We start from the raw sequence: 24,490 nt of genomic DNA, 5'->3' as shown, positions 1-24,490 counted from the left end.
ACCCTAACCCTATCCCTATCCCTATCCCTATCCCTAACCCTAACCCTATCCCTATCCCTAACCCTATCCCTATCCCTATCCCTATCCCTAACCCTATCCCTATCCCTATCCCTAACCCTATCCCTAACCCTAACCCTATCCCTAAACCTAACCCTAAGACTAACCCTAAACCTATCCCTATTCCTAACCCTAACCCTATCTCTATCCCTATCCCTAACCCTATCCCTGTTCATACTTGTCATCTTGTATATGTTTTACAGACAAACAAACAAACAAACAAATATATAAACAAATGAGGAGTATTTGTTGGATCTCAACAGCCTCATCTTTCTCAGGGTTCTTTTGAGCCGGGTGTCGGAGGTGTGTGATGCTTTGCACAGGTGAGTCTTAAAAGACAGCTCACCTTCAGCAGAGCCTCCTTTGTTCAAATTCATCCTCATTGTCCTAAATACGCTGCTCCTTCCCCCCCCTTTCAATTCTTGTTCCAGCCCGGGTGAAGAGGAGGTGTACAACCCTCATACCCCCTTAGGAATTGGACGGGGCTTTGCTTCTTTCTCACGCACAGCTCAGATTCTGTCAGAAGCCAGCAGGATCAGACCAGCTGGCGGGGGTGGGGTGGGGTGGGGGTGGGAGGGAAAGGAAGAAACCCAGGAGGAGCCCTTTTCCTAAACTCACCCAGCAGGGAAAGCAGGCAGATGGTCAGGCTGGAAGGAAAACGGACGCCCGGGTGCCAGCAAGCCATGCCAGCTTGGCTCCAAGGGGGTGGCGGGGGTGAGAAGGAGGTTGACGCACAGAAGGACACGGAGATCGAAGAAGAGCTCGCAACCCCGAGTGCCAAGGGAATGGCAGGGCCTCTGCTGGAGATGCCGGAAGGCAGGTGTGTGTATGTGTGTGTGTGTCACCAGGTAGCGGAAGGAAGGAAGAAAGAGCAGCAGCGAACCAAAGGCCCAGGAGGGAGACCTAATCCTCCCCCTTGGGGCAGTGGGCCAGGACAAAGGCAGTTCAGCTATTCAAGTTATGCACCAGCAAAACCTGTTGGAAAGTCACAACCGAAGGGTGGGGAGGAGCGTATTCAAAAGTCAGCTGTGGAGCTGTCAATCATTTTGCCAAACCCCAGGACGGAGGGTTTGGAGAAGGGCACCGGACGGCAAGGCGGGGAGAGGGCCAAAGTGGACCTCACAGCTCTCGAACGGGATTTCACAAAGGACGCTTGGGGCGATCCAAACTGCACAAAACTCTTGGCCGGTGAAAATTGGGCACACTCCATAGCATCCCCTCCCCCCACCCTTCAAATTAAAAACAAAACGAAACAAACGAAACAGCTTCTATCCCAGGGCAGCAACTCTATTGAATTCTACTGTATAGTGCAAGATTAATGCAATATCAGGGGTTTTCAATTCAATTGTATAGAATGTGGAGGATATGTGCTTGTGTTTATTTTCATAGTCATAATGTACACTGAAGATGGTAATTTCGTTGTAAGAGGTGCAATGACAGTGAACTAAACTACATCTGCAGGATTGGGGGGCAAGGAGGCGTGGGGATGGTGCGATCCCTGCCTTCGTTTCGAGACGCTCTTTGTGCCGTCTGTAAATCAGGATTACCTTCTGGCCTCCATAACCACCGAACGGTCCAAATGTATCTGATGCAGAACGACAATAGAGTTATCTGCCTTTAGCAGATGCTGATTGACAGGCCCAAGGAGGGATTTTACCAGAGCTGGGGCAGCTCAATTTTTTTGGCCAAACTCACATGGATGATGGGCTAGTATTTTGGGATCACCCAAGCCTTCAAAGATATTAAATTGCTCGTGGCATGTTTATCGCTTTCCTAGCGCTCTGCCAGCAACCCCATGTTCGCACTAGGCAAATAGCAGGAAAAAAAATTCCCAGTGGCGAAGAAAGCTTAGTTTTTTTTAATCGCTTGTTCAAAGACACAAGGCTAAGGCTTCTGCTCCAACCGATGTCAATCCAAGGAGTTTTGTATTGTTTGGTTGTTGTTTTTTGCACTTTCCCTGCACCGCGTGCAATCTATTTTAAAATCCTTTCCCCTTGACCAAATTTTCAAAGACCCAAGTGCACTGTTGCTTCAAACCATTTGTCTCTGCAAACTTGGGACTTCCACTATTCTCTGCGGTTTTGTTGAACCTCCGCTCCTGGCCTGGGGGAACTCTACACAGCTATAAACAGGCTGATTAAACAGGGTTATATACTACTATCAGCTGGCAAAAGTCTATAAAACAGACTCGAGCCATGAAAAACCCTGCTGAACAGAAGTGTGTGCGAAGGGGGAATCTTCTGGAATGCCGGATTTATTGCTGCAAAATTCAGCACAAAGACTCATCAAGGTGCTTAGAAGTTAACCTCAGGTTGCTAAATTCCACAAAACACATTGTGCTATGTTCACAAAACACCTCGTGCGCCAATAAATCAGGAAATAGCATGACAGTGTCAGATCACATAACTAATTTTTTTAAATTTATGTACACAATTTATACCCCATTGTGTATAACCTCTGGATTGATTAATTAATCATATTTCGATCCTACTGCAATTATAAACAAACTCTTGGTGGCTTGCAAAGATGGCAAAATATAATCACATCATCATAAATAATATACAATACAGACCTTCCCTCTCACTCAATCTCTGGCATCCACACCCCAACACCTTTTGGAAAAGCCTTGTTTTCATCTAGTACAGCATTTCTCATCCGTGGCAACTATTAAGGTGTTGTGGACTTCAACTCCCAGAATTCCCCAGCCAGCCAACCAGGTTTGCAGAAGGGTCTTCAAACTTGACAGCTTTAAGACTCATGGACTTCAACTCCCAGAATTCCTCTTCCAGTCATGTTAGCTCAGGAAATCTTGGGAGTTGAATTTCCACAAGTCTTAAACTTGCCAAGCTTGAAGACCCTTGGATGAGAGCTTCTATAATCCTACCCATTCCTGCTTTATTTTCAGTATTGGCTGCAGAATGGTAAATTCTGGTTTTAAAAAAGGCAACAGAGAGCTCAGTCCATCCCAACCTAGAGACTTAAGAAAGTTTGTTTTCCTTCAAGGAGATCGGTATAAAATAATTCCAGTCCTTTTTCCTGTTTGTGATGGCGTGCAAGTGAAAATTTCTCGGAGGAGGCAGAATGCTCTTATGTGAAGAGAAAACGCGCTGGATTGTTTTGAGAGACAAACCATACATATGCATTCCTCTCTTGTCCTAGTCAGAAGCGAACTGACATAGATTAGATGTGCATTGTCAATAAACCTCCCGCTGTTTCCTCCCTTATGAATATGAGATGCAAGGAAGGCTTTGGACCCAGCCCGACCTCAAAGAAAGCTTCTGAAGGCCCCTTTGATCCAACGAGCCCTGAAAAAGGACATTTCACGTCTGTCTTGGAAAGATGGGGCCATAAACCCCGCTATGCTAATTTTAGAGAACCAGGGGAAAAAAAAAAACCTATAAAGGGTTGCTAGATAATCAAAGTGCGTCTTCTTTCTCAACTTCCGCTTAAAGAGCTAGCCTACACAAACAGAAGGGCAACCGAAGGGCAACCGAAGTGAAATGGGCTTCTAGATATTGACAGCTGTGTCAGTTTCAGGTTATTATTATTTAAAGGCTGAGCTGAGCAGTACCTTGGAGACTGATTTGAATAGAGCACAAACCTGCACAATGTTTAACTACCTTTTTTCAGATGCCAGAGTCATTGGCAACAAAAAGACAGAGGGCTATAAACAGAATATTTCCCCAAAAAGGCTCCTCACGGTGTAGAGAAAAGAACCACGGCTTTGCTTTTTTTGTGGGTTTTTTTTTTTTTTGCCTAAAAGCCAACAAGAACTCGGTGCTAGTCCTGAAATCCTGCAAATTCTGCACCCGTTTAATGAAGGAAAGTTAGCCTCCAACTATGCTTTGCAAAAAAGAAAAAGAGGTGAGCTGTTCAGACACTACATCTACAAACCATGGGCCATTAAAAACAAAACACACTAACACACACAAAAAGAAACCCTTCTGAATGCCCAGGGCAGATCATTTACTGCAGGATTAAAGCAATTAATTGGGAATGCAAAGAAAACAACAGAGACATGACATTTGCTCCGAGCACCTTCAAAGATCACATGACGTTTATTGCAAACCAACCCATCATTAGTACAGAAAATAGAATTAAACTCTCGTTTGGCTCTCTCCAGCGGCCAGCTGAGAGGGAAGGCAGCATGGTTTGTGATTTCAGAGGGACCGGGTCCCGACAGGATGGGCTCTCTCTCTCTCTCGAGACAGGAAGACAGGCTCTATGAAGGCCACACCCATTCCTAGGAGATCCACCCGTAGCAGCATCTCAGGGCAAGGCTGAAAAGAGAGACAAAAGGGATCCTTTAGATAGAAGATAGATAGAATTCTTTATTGGCCAAGTGTGATTGGACACACAAGGAATTTGTCTTTGGTGCCTAGGCTCTCAGTGTACATAAAAAATACATTCATCAAGAATCATAAGATACAACACTTAGTGATAGTCGTAGGTTACTAATAAGCAATCAAATCATATCACGAAATTAAATAAAACAATATAAATTGTACAGATACAAGCAACAAAGTTATAATCACAAATGGGAGGAAATAGGTAATGGGAAGGATGAGAAGAATAATAGTAATACAGTCTTCGTAAATAATTTGACAGTGTTGTGGGAATTAGTTACTTAGCAGAGTGATGGCATTTGGGAAAAAAACTGTCCTTGTGTCTAGTTGTTCTGGTGTGCAGTGCCCTATAATGTCATTTTTAGTGTAGAAGTTGAAACAATTTATGTCCAGGATGTGAGGGGTCTGCAGATATTTAGGCCTGTTATTAGAACTATACTTAGCAACAGAACCTCATAATGAATGAGTCATTAAAATTGGCCTCTGGTGTCAAGTTTCTGTATAGCTCCTAGAGATTGAGATACTTTATAAATAAATAAATAAAAAGCCAGTGTTCTACCAATTAAGGATGTTCAGAGCTTTTAAAAAAACAGTCCAATTCGGGCATGTTACAAGTCAAATATTTTTGGGATAACAAACGTTGACAACTCGATAGGTATTGGAAAAGCCTGTTAGCCGGGAAGGAGGGAAGAAATAAACCAAAATGGTGGGAATCAATCAGGCTGGGTAAAGCTGCCCTATAATTCAAATAAAGAAAAACTATTTGTGGAAGTTGATTAACCTGAGAAAATGGATCTTTCTCGTGTCCAAATGCCTAGTCTTTAATCTCTGATGATATAATGGATTTTTTTTTTTCCAACAGCTTGCATATTGTGGAAAATGACATATTTTGTAGCCTACCGGGATTCATAAAAGGGACGTTTATTTTCATCGCCCCCCCTTAAAAAAAAGAACAATTGCAACCTTTATATAAATTTTTTGGTAGATACATTAGGAACACGTCTTCATTTCTTGCTAAATGTTGTGAAAAATCCTGTGGAAGGGTAAGAAACCCAAAGAAAATCCAAAAACAATGGGCTCCATGATGATGGATCTGGGAGAGGCGGCCTCAATGGACGGGACGTATCCTTCTTAAGATGATTATAAATGACTGAAGGTTTCGTTTTTTATGTTGATACTACAAAATACCATCCATCAGGGTTGGAGGGATATATTCATTCACTGGCAATGTTTTCAAAAGAAATGTCTTCATCTAATCAATAAGAAAAACCGAAACACTTAAAATACTGCTGACCATTTACTTCGCTTGCTAAAAATGCCAGCGCGAGGGAGTTATCATGAAAGAGAGGCCTATCTCAGGGTAGGATCTTGGACATAAGAGTGGGAACTCTCAGGATGCGATGGAGCAGCGCAGCTCCAAAATCAGCACGCATCAAACGGATCTGGAGGCTGCTAGGATTTGAGTGTTTCCAAGGGTCATCCGGCCATCCGCAGCTGGAGACAAGGCTGGATTTGATGGGCGCTAGTCTTCTCCAGCCAACACAGCTCTTGCAGTCTTGATTTCCATTTTTAATGAGATAAAAGGCCCCACAGTAAAAATGAAACCAAGGATGACTCATCAGTCAATGGCCCTTGCTTCTCCCTCTGGGCCCTTGGAAACCTTCATGCATCACATTTTAGGCGCTGCGCGAAGCCTTGATTCTAGAGAGGCTTGGTTTGAAGGAGATTCAACTGAGCTGTCTTCCTGATTTGACTGTCCAATCGAATGGGTTTCAAACTGGTGAGGCAATGCAGAAAGCTCTGCACAAAAGGTGCCCTTCCCACCCCTCCCCTCCCCAAAAAAATCTAATTTAGAAAAAATATGGACACAGCTTGACACTGTTTGAACGGAATGGATCAATTGGACAAACCAAATCAAACCCACTTGGCCCAAGCTGGACAGAAAGCAAAAGTGATAGAAACAAAAAATGGTTTCCATGGCTGGATTTGGATTTAGACCCAAAACGGAGACACGTTTTTGGGGAAATCATTCCTTTGCAGCCCAAAGTACATCCCAGAGTTGTGGTCTGGGGAATGTAATATCTGTATCTTGAGATCAAGGAGACCTGTGCAATAAATAAGATAAACTACATTCTGGCCTATCTGTCTTCTTCACATTACAACAGATGCGCCTGTTTAGGATAGTTCAAACACGCTTTACATATTGCTGTAAGTTCCCTTCCAGTTTAAACAGCAGATTTTAGCTGTGTTTTTTTTTTTTTTAAAGTCACTATGAACCTCAGTGAGTTCATGGCTTTGACTCTCTGCGGCATGTGGAGCCAAGAAAATCTGATTTTAGTGCTCAGGGGTTTAATAAATCAAAGCAGATTTGCATCTATTTCCTTTTATTTTTTTCAGGAAAAATAAATTCAGGCCTTTGGGAGACTCTGAAACCTGAGAGCAAAAATATTGGGCAAAAAGGCAGGAACAGGAAAGACAAGCGGGCTGCACAATGTCAGGGAGAATGAAGCTGGGACCCAGTGACTCTCCTCTAGGGAGCTGTTACCAAGTGTGAAATCCCCATATTCATCAGTAGAAATTCACCAGAGAAACAAGGGCCATTCTCTCAATTGAGCCATTAATCTATTAAGTGTGTCAGATTCTTTTAAATTATGGGGACACAATTAATTGAATATTGATATCAATCCGCCCCAAACATCCACTACTTTAATCCTTTGCAGTTCTTTTTTCCTCACAAATATATATATTTTTTTTCCACAAAGAAGGAAGAGACAGCTGCAAGAATTCTCCTTATAAGGAGGAAGAAAATAAAGGGTCCACTTTGGCACATACCTGGGGTGGGAAACTGAGTCATCTACATTCCCACCCTGGCCAACATCCTGGATTTTGCTAATTCATCTCATTATAAATGGGCGTATAAAGTGTGTATAGTCAAGGCTCTGGTTTTTCCCAGTTGCAAAGTATGGTTGTGAAAGTTGGACCATAAGGAAGGCTGAGCTCCAAAGAATTGAGACCTTTGAACTCTGGTGCTGGAGGAGACTCCTGAGTCCCTTGGACTGTAAGGTGACCGAACTGGTCAGTCCTAGAGGAGATCAACCCTGACTGCTCTTTAGAAGGCCAGATCCTGAAGAGGAAACTCAAAGACTTTGGCCACCTAAGGAGAAGGAAGGACTCCCTGGAGAAGACCGTAATGTTGGGAAAGGTTGAGGGCAAAAGAAGAAGAAGGGGACGGCAGAGAAGGAGGTGGCTGGATGGAGTCACTGGAGCAGTTGGTGTGAGCTTAAATGGACTCCGGGGAATGGTAGAGGACAGGAAGGCCTGGGGGAATGTTGTCCATGGGGTCGCGATAGGTCAGACACGACTTTGCAACTAACAACAACCACAACAATAAATGGGCACTGGAAGAAGACGACTTAAAAGGGAACACAATTTGTCATCCTACAGATCAAAATTTGCCTTAAGAGTCAAAAAGGTTCTTATGTCTGCAAAATTTATGGTTATTTGCATTTAGGGCCATTTCAGCCTCCTACCTTCAGATGACCACCTTTTATGATGGCTTTGCCAAAAACCAACATTTACTTCCATTGTGGGTTTTTTTGGGGGGAGGGGAGGGGGGGGCAAAACTGCCTTCATGGTGAACCATGAGTTCACTTAATGACCACTGCAAAAAAAAGGTCATAAAATTGGGATTGTTCATGTGACTGTCCCAAATTTACAAGGGTCGCGACTTATGACCCTGGTGGGCAGATTCCATAATGGCTGTAAGTTGAGGGCTATAGTTGCGGTGAATTTGTGCAGCACCAGTCTACTCCACCCCCAGTTTTTCCCTCTTACCAAAATTACCCGAGAGCTCAGATGCGCCCGATCTCTTTCAACTTAGCAACTAAATCTTCCACCGTTTCCACTTTGACTCCGGCCTTCCGCTGAGGAGGATCTTCCACGCTCAGAGTCTTCACTCGAGGCGTGAGATCCACACCAAGATCGGATGGCTTCACCATCTCCATTTTCTTCTTTTTGGCTTTCTGGGAAAGAAGAGGGGAACGGGGAACAATTAGCCCACCACGGACTAGTTTTGCCGGATAAAATTTTCTTCTGGTTTTATGACCAGCTGTCCCTGGGATACAGAGAACCAACAGAAGGGGGACGGGAAAAGTCAAGGCTTCCGTGCAAACCTGCAGCTCCCCTTCTGTTACTGGAGCACTTTGCATTTAACACACTTGCAGATGTTCAACACGTAGTTCTTGACTTACAACGGTTCACTTAGTGACCATTCGAAATTACAGTGGCACTGAAGTGGCTTAGATCTGCTTTTCACACTGTTGCAGTGTGAAAAGCACCTTTCTCCTCTGAGTTTGAAGCGCAGCTGCTTTGTGTGGCACAGAAGAGTGTTGCGCGGCAGCTGCTGAAACAACCGGGATCATGCAGGCTTGCAGGAGGCGAGTTAGAACGCTTCTGCGCCCCTGTGCAAAGTGCGCGTTTGTTGCATGCGCACAAAGCGCGCCCACCAAGCCACACCCACCAAACCGGTGATAAAAATATTTGAATCTCACCACGGTTGTACAGTCCTCCTTTGGGCCCCCTATTGAATTCTGCTGTATAGTGCAGTGTTGGTGTGGTGACAGGTGGTTTTCAGTTCAATGTGTGGAGTGTGAAGGATGTGTGTTTGTGTTTAATTTCATGGTCATGATGTGCACTGAAGATGGTGTTCGATTTCGTTGTACGAAGTGCAGTGACAATAAAGTAAAGTGAACTATTCTACGTTTCCGTCCAGTTTTATCAGGAGGAGTTTCGGGTCACTATCAAAATGTTCTATCAGTTTCCCAGAAACTCCAAGTTCCACCTCTCTCTTCTCCAAAGCCACGGAGCTCCGAAACGATGCCCAGGGAAGCCTTTCTCTTTAATCTTAAAGCTGTACACCTGCTGGGATGGTCTGCTGGAGCAGGTAAGCAGCAGCAGAGTAAGAAAGAGGCGTCAGGATCCTACCATGATGTTGGGCAGAGTCGCGTAGCGAGGCTCATTCAGCCGTAAATCGGCAGTCACCACAGCAGGCAGCTTCAGGCGCACCGTCTCGAGACCCCCGTCGATTTCCCGCTCCACCTTCAGCCAGTCCCCATCCAGGCTCACTTCTGAAGCAAAAGTTCCCTGCCGAGGAAAAAGAAGAGCTGCTGCCATGAAAAGCGGGGCAAGTGTGATCTTGTCCCAAATGGAAACTCCTATGGGAGGGGTGTCGATGCACACACCTCAGCATACGTAGCAGTCTTTTCAAATCACCCTATTTAAGAAAAACAATTCTCGGTCATAAGTGGGGATTAAGAGACGATACTAATCTGTTTACACACACAACGGAGGTGGCTTTACTGCAAAGCCATCTTCAAAATCCAGGGCTGTGGTTTGTCGGCCACCAGCCCCTCTGGCAGCCAAATCAGAGGAGGAGGAGGCGTGGGAGTCAGGGTCAGCATCGGGGCAACCTGAGAGCTCCGAGGGGGAAGAGGGAATGGACCTGGCAGAGATAGGGAAGAGGCAGAACCTGGGCCGTCTGTCAGCCCTCAGATGGAGAGTCAACAGCGCTCAGGTCTGGAGGTGGCTGAGGAGGAAGAAGAGGAACAGCTGGGTCCAATGCCTGATACGTGGATACGCAGAAGGCAGAGGAGAGGAGAGCAGTGGAAATCTATGGGCCGGTCCTTGGGACGGAAGATCCACCCCCGCTAGCAAAGCCCCACCCTAGCTCTGGGGATAAAAGGCAGGGGGCAGAGATGAATAGATGTGACAGACAACTGTTCATCTCCTGGCTGGACAGACTTGTTAGCCTGCAGTGAGAGAGGAACTTTTTGCCGGGGCTGCTGGCTCTCCTAATAATGGAATCATTGCTTCAACTACAGAGGGTTTGTCGTGTTTGGGGAGCTGGGTCAGAACATCCAGGCAGCACACCAGCTAGGCCAGGGGTCCCCAGCCCCCGGTCCGTGGTTTGGCCCTGGACCACGGCATGCCAGCAACTGGGCTGTGCATGCAAGCCAAGCCTGATCTGGTCTGGGGAAAAACTTCTCTCCATGGAACTAGCCCCTGGTGCCCACTGAGCTAGGCAATTAAGTTCTTGACAATTCTTAATTCTTAAGTTCTTAATTCTTCCCAGAATTAAAATACCAGAAAGCCGAGGCTGCCAGCCTCTGTGATGTATCTGCAAGGGCTCCAAGTGAAATGCATCCTGCCTATTGCCCTGCCAAGCAAAGCAGGTTCTAGCCAAACAAAAAACACCCCAACCCAGTGAATTGTAGAAAGGCCTGCACACTTCACCTGCCTTCAACTCCATTATCAAGCCGGCAGTGATCGCCGTGACCATCTCTCTGGAAATGTGACCAAGGTGCAAGCGTAACATTTGAGCTGGACACTAACAAGTTTTGCCTGCCCCGCTTATTAGACCACAAATCCAGCCATATAAAAGAAGCAAAAAAAAAAAAAAAAGAGCCTCCGTGAAGGATTAATTCCTATGGGAAGATGAAGAAAACATGACCAAAGGACTAACTGCCTTTAAAATAAAATAAGGCATGGAGATTTCTATTGCAAACAAAATGAACAAATGAAAAGAATTTATATTCTCGGATTGTGGAGAAGCAGGAGAGAGATACAAGTTTTGTACAAATCTATCAGTGTAGACAACTAGGCAGTGAATGCACAAAACAAAAGTGAAACGCTGGCTGTCTTGAAGGACTGTGTTTTCTGTGTAAGCCCAATATTTTCAAGAACAATTCCTGCTTCTGCACATCAACTTTCTTAAATCTACAGTGGTCATCTGGGAGCTAGAAAAAAAAAAAAAAACAGAATTCCATTCCTCGGCCAACAGGCTGTTGTATTTCATTGCTGGCTACCAAACAGAGTTACACAGCACAGGGACTATTCTACCCACTCTGCCAGCTTCCTGTTCCCCCCTCGTCTTCTTTTACTACAAGATTATTTTTACTAGGACAGCAAAGTAACAAACTAACCATTCACCTCTCCATCTGATTGTTTCATTCACTGAAGCAAAGGAAAGGGTTATGTACCTTTAAGCACAGGGGCACAAACTGAGAGGTTCCTAATTTACCTGAGGCCAGTCAAGAAATGCAGCCGTCATCTGCCCTGTCTGGTTACAGTCATCATCAATGGCCTGAGGTGGAGAGAGAGAAGAAAAAAAGAGGGAGAGAGAAGGAAGGTCACAGGAAGTATTGCTGGTTTTACAGGTTAATTTCCCTCCCCCGCCACCCAATAATGACCAGGAAATATGTACTATAAAGCAGTGGCCCCCAACCTTTTTCAAACCAGGGACCGGTTTCATGATTATTTATCCTTCCACCGACCGGTACCTGAGTAACGTGAGACTCCACTGCCATCAGGCCGCCCCCACGACAAAACTAAGGCGCGAGCACTCAAACGCCGCTTTGCGGCCCGGTAAAAAGTGATCCACGAACTGGTACCGGTCCTGGGGACCGGTGTTTGGGGACCCCTGCTATAAAGGATGCTGCTACGTGGGGGTGATTGGTTTCGCTGCAAAACTTGGCTTGGGGAATGTTGACTCAAGACCACAAGAATGTGTATGTACACAAGTAAACGCACTTTTTCAGTTCAAGGTAGGGCTGGTTTGACTTTTCTACTTTCATGCCGCCCTTTCCTTCTGAGGAAAATCAACAGCCGCCAACATTAAACAAACTCAGAAAGGCTTGTGCTCAGTAAAGACCCAAAACCAGGTTCCCCATTTTTTTTTAGAGCCAGAAAAGCACCTTCAGCTAGTAAGGGGGAAAAAAATAAATAAATAAACATTGTGCCATATTTTGCCATTCCTTCCTGAAAACCCTGAATGGCTCATAGCCCAGCTGTCCAGCTATCAGGGAGGGCGGCATGAGCCTTGCCCGATCGGCTCCACTCCTGCGTTTTCTTGGAAAGCCATCAGCTTTGCAAGGCCCAGCTCTGCCTCTTCTGGCCTCAGGCCTGGTGGGCCTGGCCCTTTGGGCATGGGAGTTTCCTTGCTCGCCATCTGTCTCAGCTGAGTAATGGAGTCCACTCCCTTGGCCATGCCAGCTTTATCAGATTGGAAAGGCACGTACTCCCTGCTCTGTTGCTATCCAGAGTAAGCTTCTGCTCTTTTACGGATGTACGAAATGCCAACTGGTTGGGTACAGCTAATCCTCGACTTATGACTCAGACAGTCACTTAGCGAATGTTTGAAGTTCAATCAGGCTTAACTTGGGGATACTTCTGATTTATATTTGAAGTTCCAATAGTGTTTACAGCCGTCTGTAGCCTTCTGCAATCAAGGGACCATGGTTTACAAATTTCGTCCAAAACCAGCATTTACTTCTGGTTTTTGGCAAAACCACGCCGAGAGAGAGCTACTGGTTTGCTAAATGTCTGTGGAGTTGTTTAATGACCACCATAAAAAAGGTTGTAAAATTGGATCTGTAGTATGACTCATGTTATGGCTATCATGAATTACGACCATAATGGGTAGGTTCTGTTACTCCAGGTCTACCTATACTTTGGCCTTCTGTCTTCTCAAAAAACGCGAAGGCCTAGAAACTTAGCCTTGGGTGGAGACTGCCCAGAGTTCAGAACACCACTGACTTCCACGTGGAATATTTACCTGTGCCAAAAGCAGCCCTTCCCTTCCTTTTCTCTCACCTGTTTCCCTAGCAGCAACAGATTCACACTTTCCTTCTTGGCAAGCGCTGCCAGGATCTTTGAAACCTGGAAGGGGGTGAGGCTCTCGTAGTCCTTTGCAGGAATCTCCACATGGACACCCCGGTCAGCTCCCATGGCAAGGGCTGTGCGGATCGTCTCCTGCAGATGCGACCACCAACAACAAAAAAACAGGCTTCCAAATGTGGTTGTTTGGCCAGCGTTTGTAAAACTCCAGTTTTGTTCTAGAACGGGAGTCTGACCTAAAGTTCTCTTTCTGTTTTGAAGCATTTGGTAGCCAGCGCCTAATGACAACTGGGAAACCACGTAAGAGTTTGGCAATTGGAAACTGTGGTTGCCCCAACACTGGAGGCTCTTAAGAAGAGACTGGACAGCCATCTATCAGAAATAGTACAGGTCTTTCTGAGAGATCGGGGGTTGGACTACATGACCTCCAAGGTACCTTCCAACTCTGTTACTGTTACAGTTTTCATAACTCAGCCCTCATCCAAAAGCATTTATTGCAGCAGACTTTGGATAGCTAGAGAAAGACAGGTTAAAGGCAGATAACCATCACACTGTAATTGCATTCCGACCTTAAGATGGAAAATGTGATAAACCAGAGTTTTGCAAACTTGACAGTTTTAAGATGTGTGAAATTTCAATCCCAGAATTCCCCAGCCAACAAATATTGGGCTAGGGAATTCTGGGAGTTGAAGTCCAAACCTCTTCCAAGATGCCAAGTTTGAAAAAACATCGCTTGAAACCCAATTATGTAAAGCGGTACCCAGGGCCCTGGGAATTCCAGAGTTGGGCTGCCTCCTATCCTTGCTAACAGGAATATCGGAATTCAAAGCAACCTATGTGGAACTACTTTATTTCACCTTCACAACCCTCCTTGCAGGCAGCCCAGGCTGAAAATACGCCTGTCCAATGAATATTATGGCTAAACTGGAATTCAGGTCTCCCGTGTGTCTATTTAACATTGGGCTTACTTGCCAACTCCCTTATTAGGATGAGCTGCAACACCATCTCTCTTGCATTTTTACTTGGAGCATCCTTTGAAAACCTGTATGCCCGTCTTCTGCAATTCCACTGTGGTAGGTAACATATCAACGAAATGAGGGAAGAGAATGTCAGAAACTGTACAGCAGCAACCTGTGAATGTTCACGCCGGAGAACAGCCCCATTGTTTCGCCCAAGGTGCAAAGCATTTATAAGATAAACCGCCACTGCACTGGTCCCCGTTCACAAATCAGACCTATTCACTTCACTTGCAACAGAGATAGCTAACATAAAAGAAACAATGCTATTCTAAAGACGCTTGAAAGCCAAGGCTGAGATTTAATGTGGGCATGTGTCTTCCACCAAGCACACCTATTCCCCGTATCTTGTCGTTTGGTGGAAATGCTGTCCATATGGAATATTTATCTTACGCTGAGCTGAAAGACAATTGATGTGATGTTTTAATGATGTACGAGGCTAGCATGAATGAACCGGAGATTGCTTTTCCAGCGTTGTTGATAGCAACCGTTAGAAAGTCTAGGGAGGAAGGGGAGGTCTCCCCACTGGGAACCCAGCCAAGGTACAAGACACATTTGTTATCAGATGCACAGAAGCTGCTGAGCTAGCAGATGTAAAGGCAAACCCGGTGCCAGGCAGATCCTTGATACGACCAGAGAAAATAACCGGTCACAGAAGGGGAAGGCAGCCTTGGAGATATCCCCCCCACCCCGCCATATCTCTGAGACTAAGAGATTATCAGCAGCAGACTGACGCTTGAGGAAAGGCAGGGCAGCCAAAAATAAATATTTTTTTTTTAAAAAAAAACTACTACAAGAGCAACCCAGCAAGTGAAGGTCATGAGGAAGTGGGAGCAGCAGTGCAGAAAATAACCAATGACGGGCGGAGCTGTCAGGAAGCCTCATTGACAGAAAATAGAATACAGCCAGGTCTGGGGAGGGAAGGGCAGGGGCGAAAGGAGGCCTGGCTGAATCACATACTGTCAGAAGCTGAAGTTGAAAATACCAGAGACACGATATATATATATAAAAAACCATTGGGACCTCAGGAAAAGAGCAGGAAAGATCCCATTTTGGCATCATACCTGAGTCCAAGAATGCTACTGGAAGGCAGTGGCAGGAGCACCTTCTTTGACTGCAGACAGTCTATGCTCCAAGCTACACATTTAAAAAAGCAAAGATTTTTACCCTGCCATTCACACACACATATCTCAGGGCAGAGAACATACCTTTACAGTCCTTCTTCCTTCTCCTTCTCCCCCCCTCCCGCCCCCGCAACAACCCTCCGAGGTGAGTTGGGCTGAGAGGCAGTGACTGGCCCAAAGTCACCTAGCAGGATTTTGTGGCTAAGGCGGGACTAGAACTCCCAATCCCCTGGTCTCTAATTTGACGCTTTAACCACTAAATCAAACTGGCATTTGGCTTAATCCTAGAAGAGAAGGGGGCAGAACACATGTTCCTTTGCTCCATTGACCACTGGAAGAATTTCAGTAGAGGTCTTTGTCAAATGATTATAAAGAAGCAAGAAGAATGCTTTCTGTATAAACAGTCTTGTTCTTTAGGACTGAAATGCAGTTATTAAATTTGCCATGTGTAAGTCTGTCTAAGGCATAATTCACTCCTGGAGTGATTTCCTATCCTCTGAACTACCATTTCATATTAATTTGACTCCCGCAGGTAATAATTTTACGAATAGTTCTGGCTTGTAGATATCATGATTGTTACAATTCTTTTTTTAAAATAAATAAATAAATCCTGTTTGCTTGCCTTGGATCTGTTATAAGGCACAAACATATTTGGAATCCCTTATCTTCCAAAACTTGTTTTATGGCCTTCTGTACTTCAGATGAGAAAGCTCCATAAATGCACACTGAAAACCCAGTCCAAATCTCAACTGTTCTATCCATCCCACCTCGAAAAAGCGTCAAGCTACACTTCCCCATTGCTTTGGCCATTGTTTCTCTATTTGAAGAGAAAGAAGTTATGTCACTGATGCCTCCTACACAACACACGGACAAGTACGTCACCAAGTTCTCTTGTGTGCAGCTGGTGCCACCTGGTGTCCACCGGACCCTTTTGAAAAGCTAAGCCAACCCTAGCGCTTCTCCCTTCACACTCAGCTAGGGGAAGCCATTCGTTCACTACATTCCCTTGACTCCACCCGCTCAAGACCTTTGCATGAAAGGAAGGAATCCGAGCTCCAGTTTCTGACAGAAAAGGGTGAAATGCATTGGAAAGAAGAATGGTGTTTCGTGCATGCAGCGAAGGCACCAGGCTAGAAATCAGGAGGCTGGGAGTTCCAGTCCCACCCTAAGCATGGAAAAAAAGGGCTGGGTGACTTTGGGCCGGTCACTCTTATCTCAGCCCAACTCACCAAACAGGCTTGGTGTTGTGGGAAAAATAGGGGGAGGATGAAATATTAAGTATGCCTTGCACTTTTAGTTACTTATTAAGTATTAAAACTGGGGTAAAAATGTAGAAAGTTAAATAAAGAAATGATAATAACTTCCAATATCAGAAAGGTTTGATAAAATAAACTAAGCCCAGCCCTTTGAGATAATTTTTATTCCATCGAATTAGAAAGTTGGAGGTACTCCAAGCCACCAAGTTCAACTGCCTGCTAGTACAGGACTCCGGACTACTGCAAATACCATTAAAAGTTGGTTATCTGAACACATCCAGTGAAAAGTTACTTTACCCCCGATCATTCCTTTGTTGGTTTGTCAGAACTGAATCAGAATAGATCTGGAAGAGACCTTGGAGGTCTTCTAGTCCAGCCCCCTGCTCAAGCAGGAGACCCTATACCAGGGGTCTTCAAACTGGACAGCTTTAAGACTTGTGGACTTCAACGCCCAGAATTCCTCTTCCAGTCATGTTAGCTCAGGAATTCTGGGAGTTGAAGTCCACAAGTCTTAAACATGCCAAGTTTGAAGACCCTTGCCCCATACCATTTCAGATAGGTGGTTGTCCTGCCTCCTCTTAAAACCGTCCAGTGATGAAGCACCTACAACTTCTGAAGACAACTTCTGTTCCACTAATTAATTGTCTTCACTGTTAGGAAGTTTCTCCTTAATTCCAAGCTGCTTCTCTCCTTCATTAGTTTCCATCCATCGCTTCTTGTCCTGCCTTCTGGTGCTTTGGAAAATAAGATGAGCCCTCCCCCCCTATTCTTTGTGGCAGCCCCTATCATGTCACCCCTGGTCCTTTTCTCTAGCCTGGCCAGACCCAATTTCTGCAACTGTTCTTCATGTTTTTATCTCCAAGCTCTTAATCATCTTAGTTGCTTAATCATCTTTGCACTTTTTCCAAAGTCTCAACATCTTTTTTGTAATGCGGTGCCCAAACCTGGACGCAGTATTCCAGGTGTGGTCTTACTAAGGCTTTATAAAGCGGTACTAATACGTTACACGATTTTGATTCTATGCCTCTGTTGAGACAAACAGGGATTGCAGTAACTTTTTTGGCGGCGGCTGCTGCACGTTGCTGCTTTCTAGAATTCTGCTTTCTAGATCTATTATTTTGTACCCCGAGCTCTACAACAATAGATAACAGATTGTGCTTTCTTAGGTAGTTGAGGAGTAATAATGCATCATTTCTTAGGCTAAACATAAGAGTTCTCCTAGAGGCCTAGTTCCCAGTACTTTGATCATCCTCATTGTTCTTATGTGCACCTGTTTCATTTTGCCTGAATGGTTCTTAAGAAGTCAGATGTCCAGAAACAGGAATGGTTCAGGACAGTCTGACATAGTAGAACTATTATTTCTGGTGCTTGGGGAATTTTTACTGCTGCATCCTAACTCGTGTTTGTCTTTCTGCATTTATGTCACACTGCTGGCTCATGTTCAGCTTGTCATGATTCCAAGTCATGTAGAGTAGTGCTGAGTCATCCGTTCCCAAGCAGATTCCTATGCACTTGATTAACTTCAATGAAGTTCCTAATTTCAATCTGCTGTTTTTAGCCGACTTCTTGAAACTATTTATATATGCTCGATCATTAACATGTCAAGTACTTTATCCTATTCAATTCCTTCTTGATCTGAAATACAGCAGTGTTCGGGGACCCTGAGAAAACAAATGTGGTTTGTGGAAAATGGACTTATATTTACCCATCTTGTCCAAATGAAGTGGGAGCCCCAAAATATTTATCCGAAAGGTGTGACATGGAAACACTTTGCTCATTCTCTTCTATCCCAGAAATAAACTAAAATTTTGGAAAAACGCATGTGAGGGAACAATAAATGTTAAAGATGGCTTCAAAACCTCCGATTACTGACCGTAACATTCTTTTACATACAGGATGATCAGAATTTTAATTCCACACCCAACACTGTGCAAATAAATACTGATGGGTGACGCTCAAAGGAACTATAACAGTTCCAGAGCGTGGCAATTAAGTTTCTAGATATTATTAAAGAGAAGGGCTGAGGCCCAACTAGAACATCCATACTCTTAAAGAACCTCAGACTGGGGTTTGTTTCCTTCTCAAGGGAAAAGCATTCCTACCTGGCACTGCTGTGGGCCACAGCTGACGGCAATTATCTCCGAGACAAGTTTTTTCTCCTTGAGACGGACAGCTTCTTCTACGGCGATCTCACAGAAGGGGTTCATTGAGTGCTTGACCCCATCGGTCACCACCCCTGAATTGTCTGGTTTTACCCGGACCTGTGAAGGAGACAATCTATTGAGAAAGTATCTCAGGGAAACACAAAAGTAGGGAACGCTTAGAAAACATTTCCAGTTCTGTAGGGCGGTGTTTCTCAACTTCAGCAGGCTTAAGATATATGGTTCAACTTACTGAGTCCTCCAGGCTGGCTTCTCTCAGGGAATTCTGGGAGATTGAGTTGAGCTGCATTCATTTTAAAGCTGCTGGGGTTGAGAAACTTTAAGAGAATGAGATTTGGTAATGCAAGCTTAATGCAAGCTTTCTCTGGTCCAAAGAAGACAAACCACACATTTTTACCAGCTGAAAAAGTAACTAATAAGCAGGTTCATTTCACCAGATGTCTGATCATTTAAGCATGTACAATGCACAGCACTTTGAAGATTTCAGTTAAATTAACCAGGAATACATTTCTTAGGCAAGGCTCTTTTCCATCTGTGTTATGTGTCAGTTTGCTAGAGAAACACACAGTTCTGGTGTAACCTCAGAGCTGATTCATTTCATTATATTATTTTTGGTTTACGGATCGAAGCTGTCAAATTTCCACAGAGATACACAATATGTTTTATGGTATGGAAATGAAATAGAAGTATCTTTTTTTTTAAATAGCAGCAAATGGTAGATGGGTAAAATCGAAATTAACATTAAGACTTATCTGCTTAACTTATTTAATTCTTTAAATTATGCATGTATTTCAGATTATTGCTTTTTTTTCCACATGATTATCCTTGAGCAGGCATGAAAATTATGGTACATTACACTCAGATACACACGAAACACCCTGCCTGCCAACACAATCCCTCTTCTTCTCATTATCCACTGTGCAGTGATACAACATCTCTAAGCAAGAGCCACAATGAGTAAGCATGAGATGGGGCTCATTAAAAAAACAAAACTAGTCACAAAGGTGCAACAGATACAGAGGACTAGGACCAGAGACATACATTCAAATTCATTCTCGGTCACCATGGAGGTTTCCCCTGGATAATTTTCAGCTACTTGCTATATTTAAAAACAACCTACCTACAGTGGATGTTGTGGCAGGCAGCACCTGCAAAGCCAGAGTATATCCTGTAGTACTTATAGTACTGGACTGAGGCTTGTCCTGTCTTAATGTTCACCTGGTGTTTCAAGGATAGTCACCCCAACTTATTATTCCACAAGACTCTTTGCGGCTGGGACACAAACAGGAGGAGGGACTACCACATATTCTCGAGAGGGAAAGCAAAGTATACAGGTAGTCCTCGATTTACAACAGTTCATTTAGTGGACCGTTCACAGTTACAATGGCACGGAAAAAAAGTGATTTATGGGCGTTTTTCACACTTTACGCTGCAGCACCCCCATGGTCACGTGATTAAAATTCATATTCGGCTCAGATATATGACCTTTACTGTGTCCTGGGGTCATGTTGATCCCCCTTTGCGACAAGTAAAGTTAATGGGGAAGCCAGATTCACTTAACAACTTGGGCAAGAAAAGCGGTAAAACAGGGCAAGACTCACGTCTCACTCAGCAACATAAATTTGGGGCTCGATTACAGTCGTAAGTTGAGAACTACCTGTAAAAGAGCCACAGTGGTGCAGTGGTTAGAGTGCAGTACTGCAGGCTACTTCTGCTGCTTGCCGTCTGACTGCGATTTGGGCGGTTCAAATCCCACCAGGCTCAAGGTTGACTCAGCCTTCCATCCTTTCCAGGTAGGTAAAATGAGGACCCAGATTGTTGGGGGCAAGAGGCTGACTCTGTAAACCGCTTAGAGAGAGCTGTAAAGAATTATAAAGCGGTATATAAGTCTAAGTGCTATTGCTATTGGCAACATCTAAAAGTCGGAAAGGGAGAGCAGGAAAGAATCCCTTCTAACTCATCAGGCCAGCAGAAAATAAACATAGCATTGGCAGACTAGGCCTGCCCCTTAAAAAAAATAATAATCTCCCCAAACCCTATTTTCTGAGGTTCCAAAGCCAGGCTTTGCCCCCCAACCCGAAGTTAGAACTATATATCCCAAGATTCCTAGCGAGCAGAGGCAAGAGGAATTCTGGGAGTCCCTAACAGAAGACGGCATCGCGTTCTCGGTGGTTGATGGATAAAGACCACCATGAAATCCCCCACCCTCCCCACGTCTATAGACAACCCCGGACTAGAAAAAAGCGTAGCAACCCGGCTTCCCCATTATCGCTATGGAAGCCGCACGGAACTAAGCAAGAGGGAGATTTTATGCTGCTTGTGAAGGCCTAATTCAAGAGAAGCGGCTTGTGAGGGATCAGATGGGTCCTAAATAATCAGACAGGTAATTCGGGTGTGCAATTTCGAAATTCACGGTCCGGGAGGAGGAGAACCCGAAAAGCCCGGGAAGCGCGCACCTTAACGGCATAGTCAATGACCCGCTTCACTCCCACCATTGCCCTCAGCCCGGCCGCCGCCATCTTGCCGCCCTTGCAGTCAGCAGCTCCGCCCACACTTGCGCACGCATCTCTCCCCCCGCCCCTTGTATGGGCTCAGCCAATCCGAGGAAGCAGATCAATATCCAGCTTTCCCAGTCCAAGACGGTTTGGAGGGGATCGGGTCTCCAACTAATAACTTCATGGGAGGGGAAAACCGGGAGATCGGGACAAACGCCAAGGGAATGATTGGCGTTAAGGATGAGCCAATCCCAGAGGGCTTCTGTACGTGGAGGAGAGCGGGAGAAAAGGGCGGTAATCACCCTCTTGGCCAATCATTCTCCGCTCCGGTACAGGATAGCCAATGGGAAGTGCGGCTTTCCTCCTCCCCAGCCACCCCCGGTTTCTTGAGGTGAAGGCGACTTTGTCCCAGAATAGGGACAAAAGGGCGGGAAGTGTCCCGCGCGGCAGGTTGATTACACATCCACTCCATATCGGGCATTTTTGGCACAGGCGGCCTCCCTTGTAATTAGTAGAGTCTCCTTGACGCTGTGGTGACTCTTTAGGACAATCTGCCAGTGCGAGCCTCTTAACTCGCGTCAGCACAAGCACGTCTGAATGCGTTACCCGGATATTTCTACGTGAGGGCAAGAAACGTCTCTGCTTCGTTCCCGTTCCGACTCTTATTTTTTTCCCCGCAGGCGGAAATAAAAAGACAACTGGGGACTTCAGAAAATGCTGCTTCTGGGAGAGGTGCAGAGCCCACTGGAGATCGCATTCAGATGAAAGATGTGCACCACGGCTGGACTACATCACCCATCATCCCTAGCCACGAGAATTCTTTTTTTTTTCCCCTTGTGCAAAAAAAACCTGAATTAATGGCAGTTAAATGCATGAAATGAGTTTACTGCGGCTTAGGCACAGGAAGGATGAGAAAAGATAAAAACAGGAGAGAGAGAGAGAGAGAAAGAAAGAAAGAAAGAAAGAAAGGTGAAACCTCGACAGACAGACTGCATCGCTCTTTTGCTGTTGTGGCAGCAGCCTGGCTGGCATCCTCATGCTGGTATCCGCCCTGATGACACTGAGGATCAGGAATAGTAAACTCGGGACATCACCCCACATGGGAACATCACAGCATCTCCTAGCAGGAATGAAATTCACTCTGTTCTGAACAAACGCTGTGTCTCATCAGGCTCTGCTAATCGTCTGCCATTCCCATCGTGCTTGGTGCCTGGCTTTTATTCCTACTTTTCCTATTCCTGCCTTTATTCCTAGGTCCGTTTCTGACTAGCGGAGTCCTGTGTTTTCTTCTTGGAGGGGTCTCCTGCCCAGGGTGTAAATACTTCCGTAGTCGTCAGAGCCTCAGCAGTTTCCTCCTCTTCCCACCGTTTTGCCACAAAGTGGCAAACCCCTAAAAAAGGAAAAAGAAAACCCAAACCTTAGTTTCCAGAAGGATGCTGTGTCTCATGTTTATCAACCTAAAAGGAGGATGCTCCTTGAACTGAGCTCAATACTTCAGGATTTTATGTGGCTTTCTTGCCAAATTGTTAGATTTTTCTTTTATCCTACCATTTATATTTGATAATTTAAGCAAGCAAACATTCTCATCTTTATATTCAATCAAATTATGGCCACATACCTGATATTTCTGCAGCTTCTCACAAGAACATCCCTGTTAGTGAGTTGGGCTAAGAGAGAGTGATTAGCTCAAAGTTACCCAGTTGGCTTTCATGCATCAGGGAGGCCTAAAATTCAGCATGTCCTGGTTTCTAGGTCAGCACCTTAACCACTCTTCCAAACTCTCTCCATATGAAAATGATTTGCCATTAACTTCTTTCAGAGTGTTTTGTCCAACTTGCCAATTTAAAGTAAAGTTCTGAGAGCTCTTGTGGTCTCCCATCCAAGCAGTAACAAAGTACAACCCTGTTTAGTTTGTTACTTTGGGATCAGCCAAACACAGCTAGGGTGCTGATATCAACCGAAGACCTTCGTACTTGGATTAATGTAATGGAAACACAAATAAAATGGAATTGAATGGTTGTTACATTTCAAGAGCTGCACTGCTTTGTTTCTTGTGCCATATTCAAGAATACTGAAACCTGAAGAGGGGCCAGGTGTTATGCAAGAATTTTCAAGAAGGTTATTCTCCCTTAACCTTACTCTGTTTGGCTTGTGCAGGCCTCTTCCCCCCTTTCACCTTTGACCCTTATTCTGATTTTTGTTGGTAGTTTAATATCTAAGGGGCTGCCACAAAAGAGGTCAACCTATTCACCAACATACCTGAAGGCAGGACAAGAAGCAATAGATACTAATTAAAGAGAGATCCAACTTAGAACTAAGGAGAAATTTCCTGATATAACAATTAACCAGTGCAATGACTTGGCTCCAGAAATTATGGCTACTCCAACACTGGAGGTTTTTCAGAAAAGATTGGACAGCCATTGTCTGAAATGGTATAGGGTCTCCTGCTTAAGCAGTGGTGTTAGATTGGAAGATTTCCAAGGTCCCTTCCAACTGTATTATTCTGTTATTCCACTTCTCCTACCTGCCATGGAAGCTACCACAATAGATAACCATCCTGGGACCATTGACCATGAGAGGAAAGTATTGGGCTCATCAGTTGAGAATCTCATGAAGTTAAACAGCCCGATTCCTCCTACGCAGCCTGAAAGTCAAAAAGGGACGTACGTCAAGGATTGAGGTCTGTAAAAGTTGGACCTCAAAGTGGTTAGTTTATTTCTAGATAGTCAGGATTTTGACTTTTTTGATTGGCTACAATAATCATGATTACCAAAACTCGACATGGAAAGTGGAAACAGCAGGAGTGTAACCTGGGATAAAAGATAATTGTGGTTCAACTGTTTGGCCAGCTAATACCATTTTCAGTTTTGAGTCTCCCATAACACTCCATCATAATTACATGTCTTCTGTTCACAGTGTTTTCCCTTAGCTGTTGGGGCGGGGATATGATTTCTTTCACATGTTTTTTGTTTGCTGATTTTTGAACAGCTGCAAATATCCATGATTTCTAATAATTTGGTTCACCTGCTAAACCCAAATCAAACATCACCAATGCGATTGAGGATGTGAATTCAGCTTAGTGAGATCTATCTATGACTGTAGCTCTTTGAAAGGAGGGAATTGAGTCTTCAGGTTCCGAATTTGTGCAATACTGTATTCCCTCCTTTGAGTTCCATCTTTCTGCAGCATTTGGGAAATGAAACTCGTGTGAGTGGTGGTGTTTTTCTTACCCGAAAAGAAACTCAGAGTGATGGCTAAATCAGAGTGGGAGAGCTTCTCTGACGTCTCAGTGGCAGCGAGCGAACGTGTGCCATAGATCACGGACCCATAGCAAGCTATAGCAGAGATCAGCATTAAAACA

The 24,490-nt window shown here is 44.7% G+C and overlaps 2 protein-coding genes and 1 long non-coding RNA gene across 6 annotated transcripts in view; 1 reads left to right on the top strand and 2 right to left on the bottom strand.

Annotated features, from left to right (window-relative positions):
- The window catches only part of VSIG10L (V-set and immunoglobulin domain containing 10 like), a 37,653-nt gene extending 36,737 nt beyond the window's left edge, over positions 1–916 (bottom strand). Inside the window, exon 1 of the mRNA XM_026718801.2 lies at positions 676–916. Within this exon, the coding sequence (XP_026574586.2) occupies positions 676–742 (67 nt within the window). The 5' untranslated portion in view covers positions 743–916. The remainder of the gene's footprint in view (positions 1–675) is intronic.
- Positions 745–3,920, top strand: LOC148124950 (uncharacterized). Its single transcript, XR_015744848.1, has 2 exons — positions 745–877; positions 3,688–3,920. It is a non-coding gene; the product is annotated as an uncharacterized LOC148124950 (long non-coding RNA).
- A 161-nt stretch (positions 3,921–4,081) lies between these two features.
- On the bottom strand, positions 4,082–21,353 carry ETFB (electron transfer flavoprotein subunit beta). 4 transcript variants are annotated; one of them, XM_087940013.1, is made up of 8 exons: positions 21,091–21,319; positions 20,292–20,493; positions 18,575–18,733; positions 13,053–13,211; positions 11,482–11,544; positions 9,387–9,545; positions 8,238–8,425; positions 4,082–4,337 (listed from the first exon to the last, which is right to left on the bottom strand). In XM_087940013.1, the coding sequence occupies exons 3-7, from the start codon at positions 18,677–18,679 to the stop codon at positions 8,255–8,257; spliced, it is 657 nt and encodes a 218-aa protein (XP_087796139.1). In that variant the 5' UTR covers positions 18,680–18,733; positions 20,292–20,493; positions 21,091–21,319; the 3' UTR covers positions 4,082–4,337; positions 8,238–8,254. The 4 variants fall into 4 exon arrangements, with proteins under 4 accessions (XP_087796139.1, XP_087796140.1, XP_026574580.2 ...); XM_087940014.1 differs by having other exon boundaries at positions 8,247–8,425; XM_026718795.2 differs by lacking the exon at positions 20,292–20,493 and having other exon boundaries at positions 8,247–8,425; positions 21,091–21,353.
- Positions 21,354–24,490: the final 3,137 nt, after the last annotated feature.

This window comes from Pseudonaja textilis, chromosome 10, assembly GCF_049901715.1.
Source record: "Pseudonaja textilis isolate UNSWEBS1 chromosome 10, rPseTex1.2, whole genome shotgun sequence".
Classification (NCBI taxonomy): domain Eukaryota; kingdom Metazoa; phylum Chordata; class Lepidosauria; order Squamata; family Elapidae; genus Pseudonaja; species Pseudonaja textilis.
The sequence above is the reverse complement of the archived record's forward strand: the minus strand, read 5'-3'. Positions and strand labels throughout refer to the sequence as shown.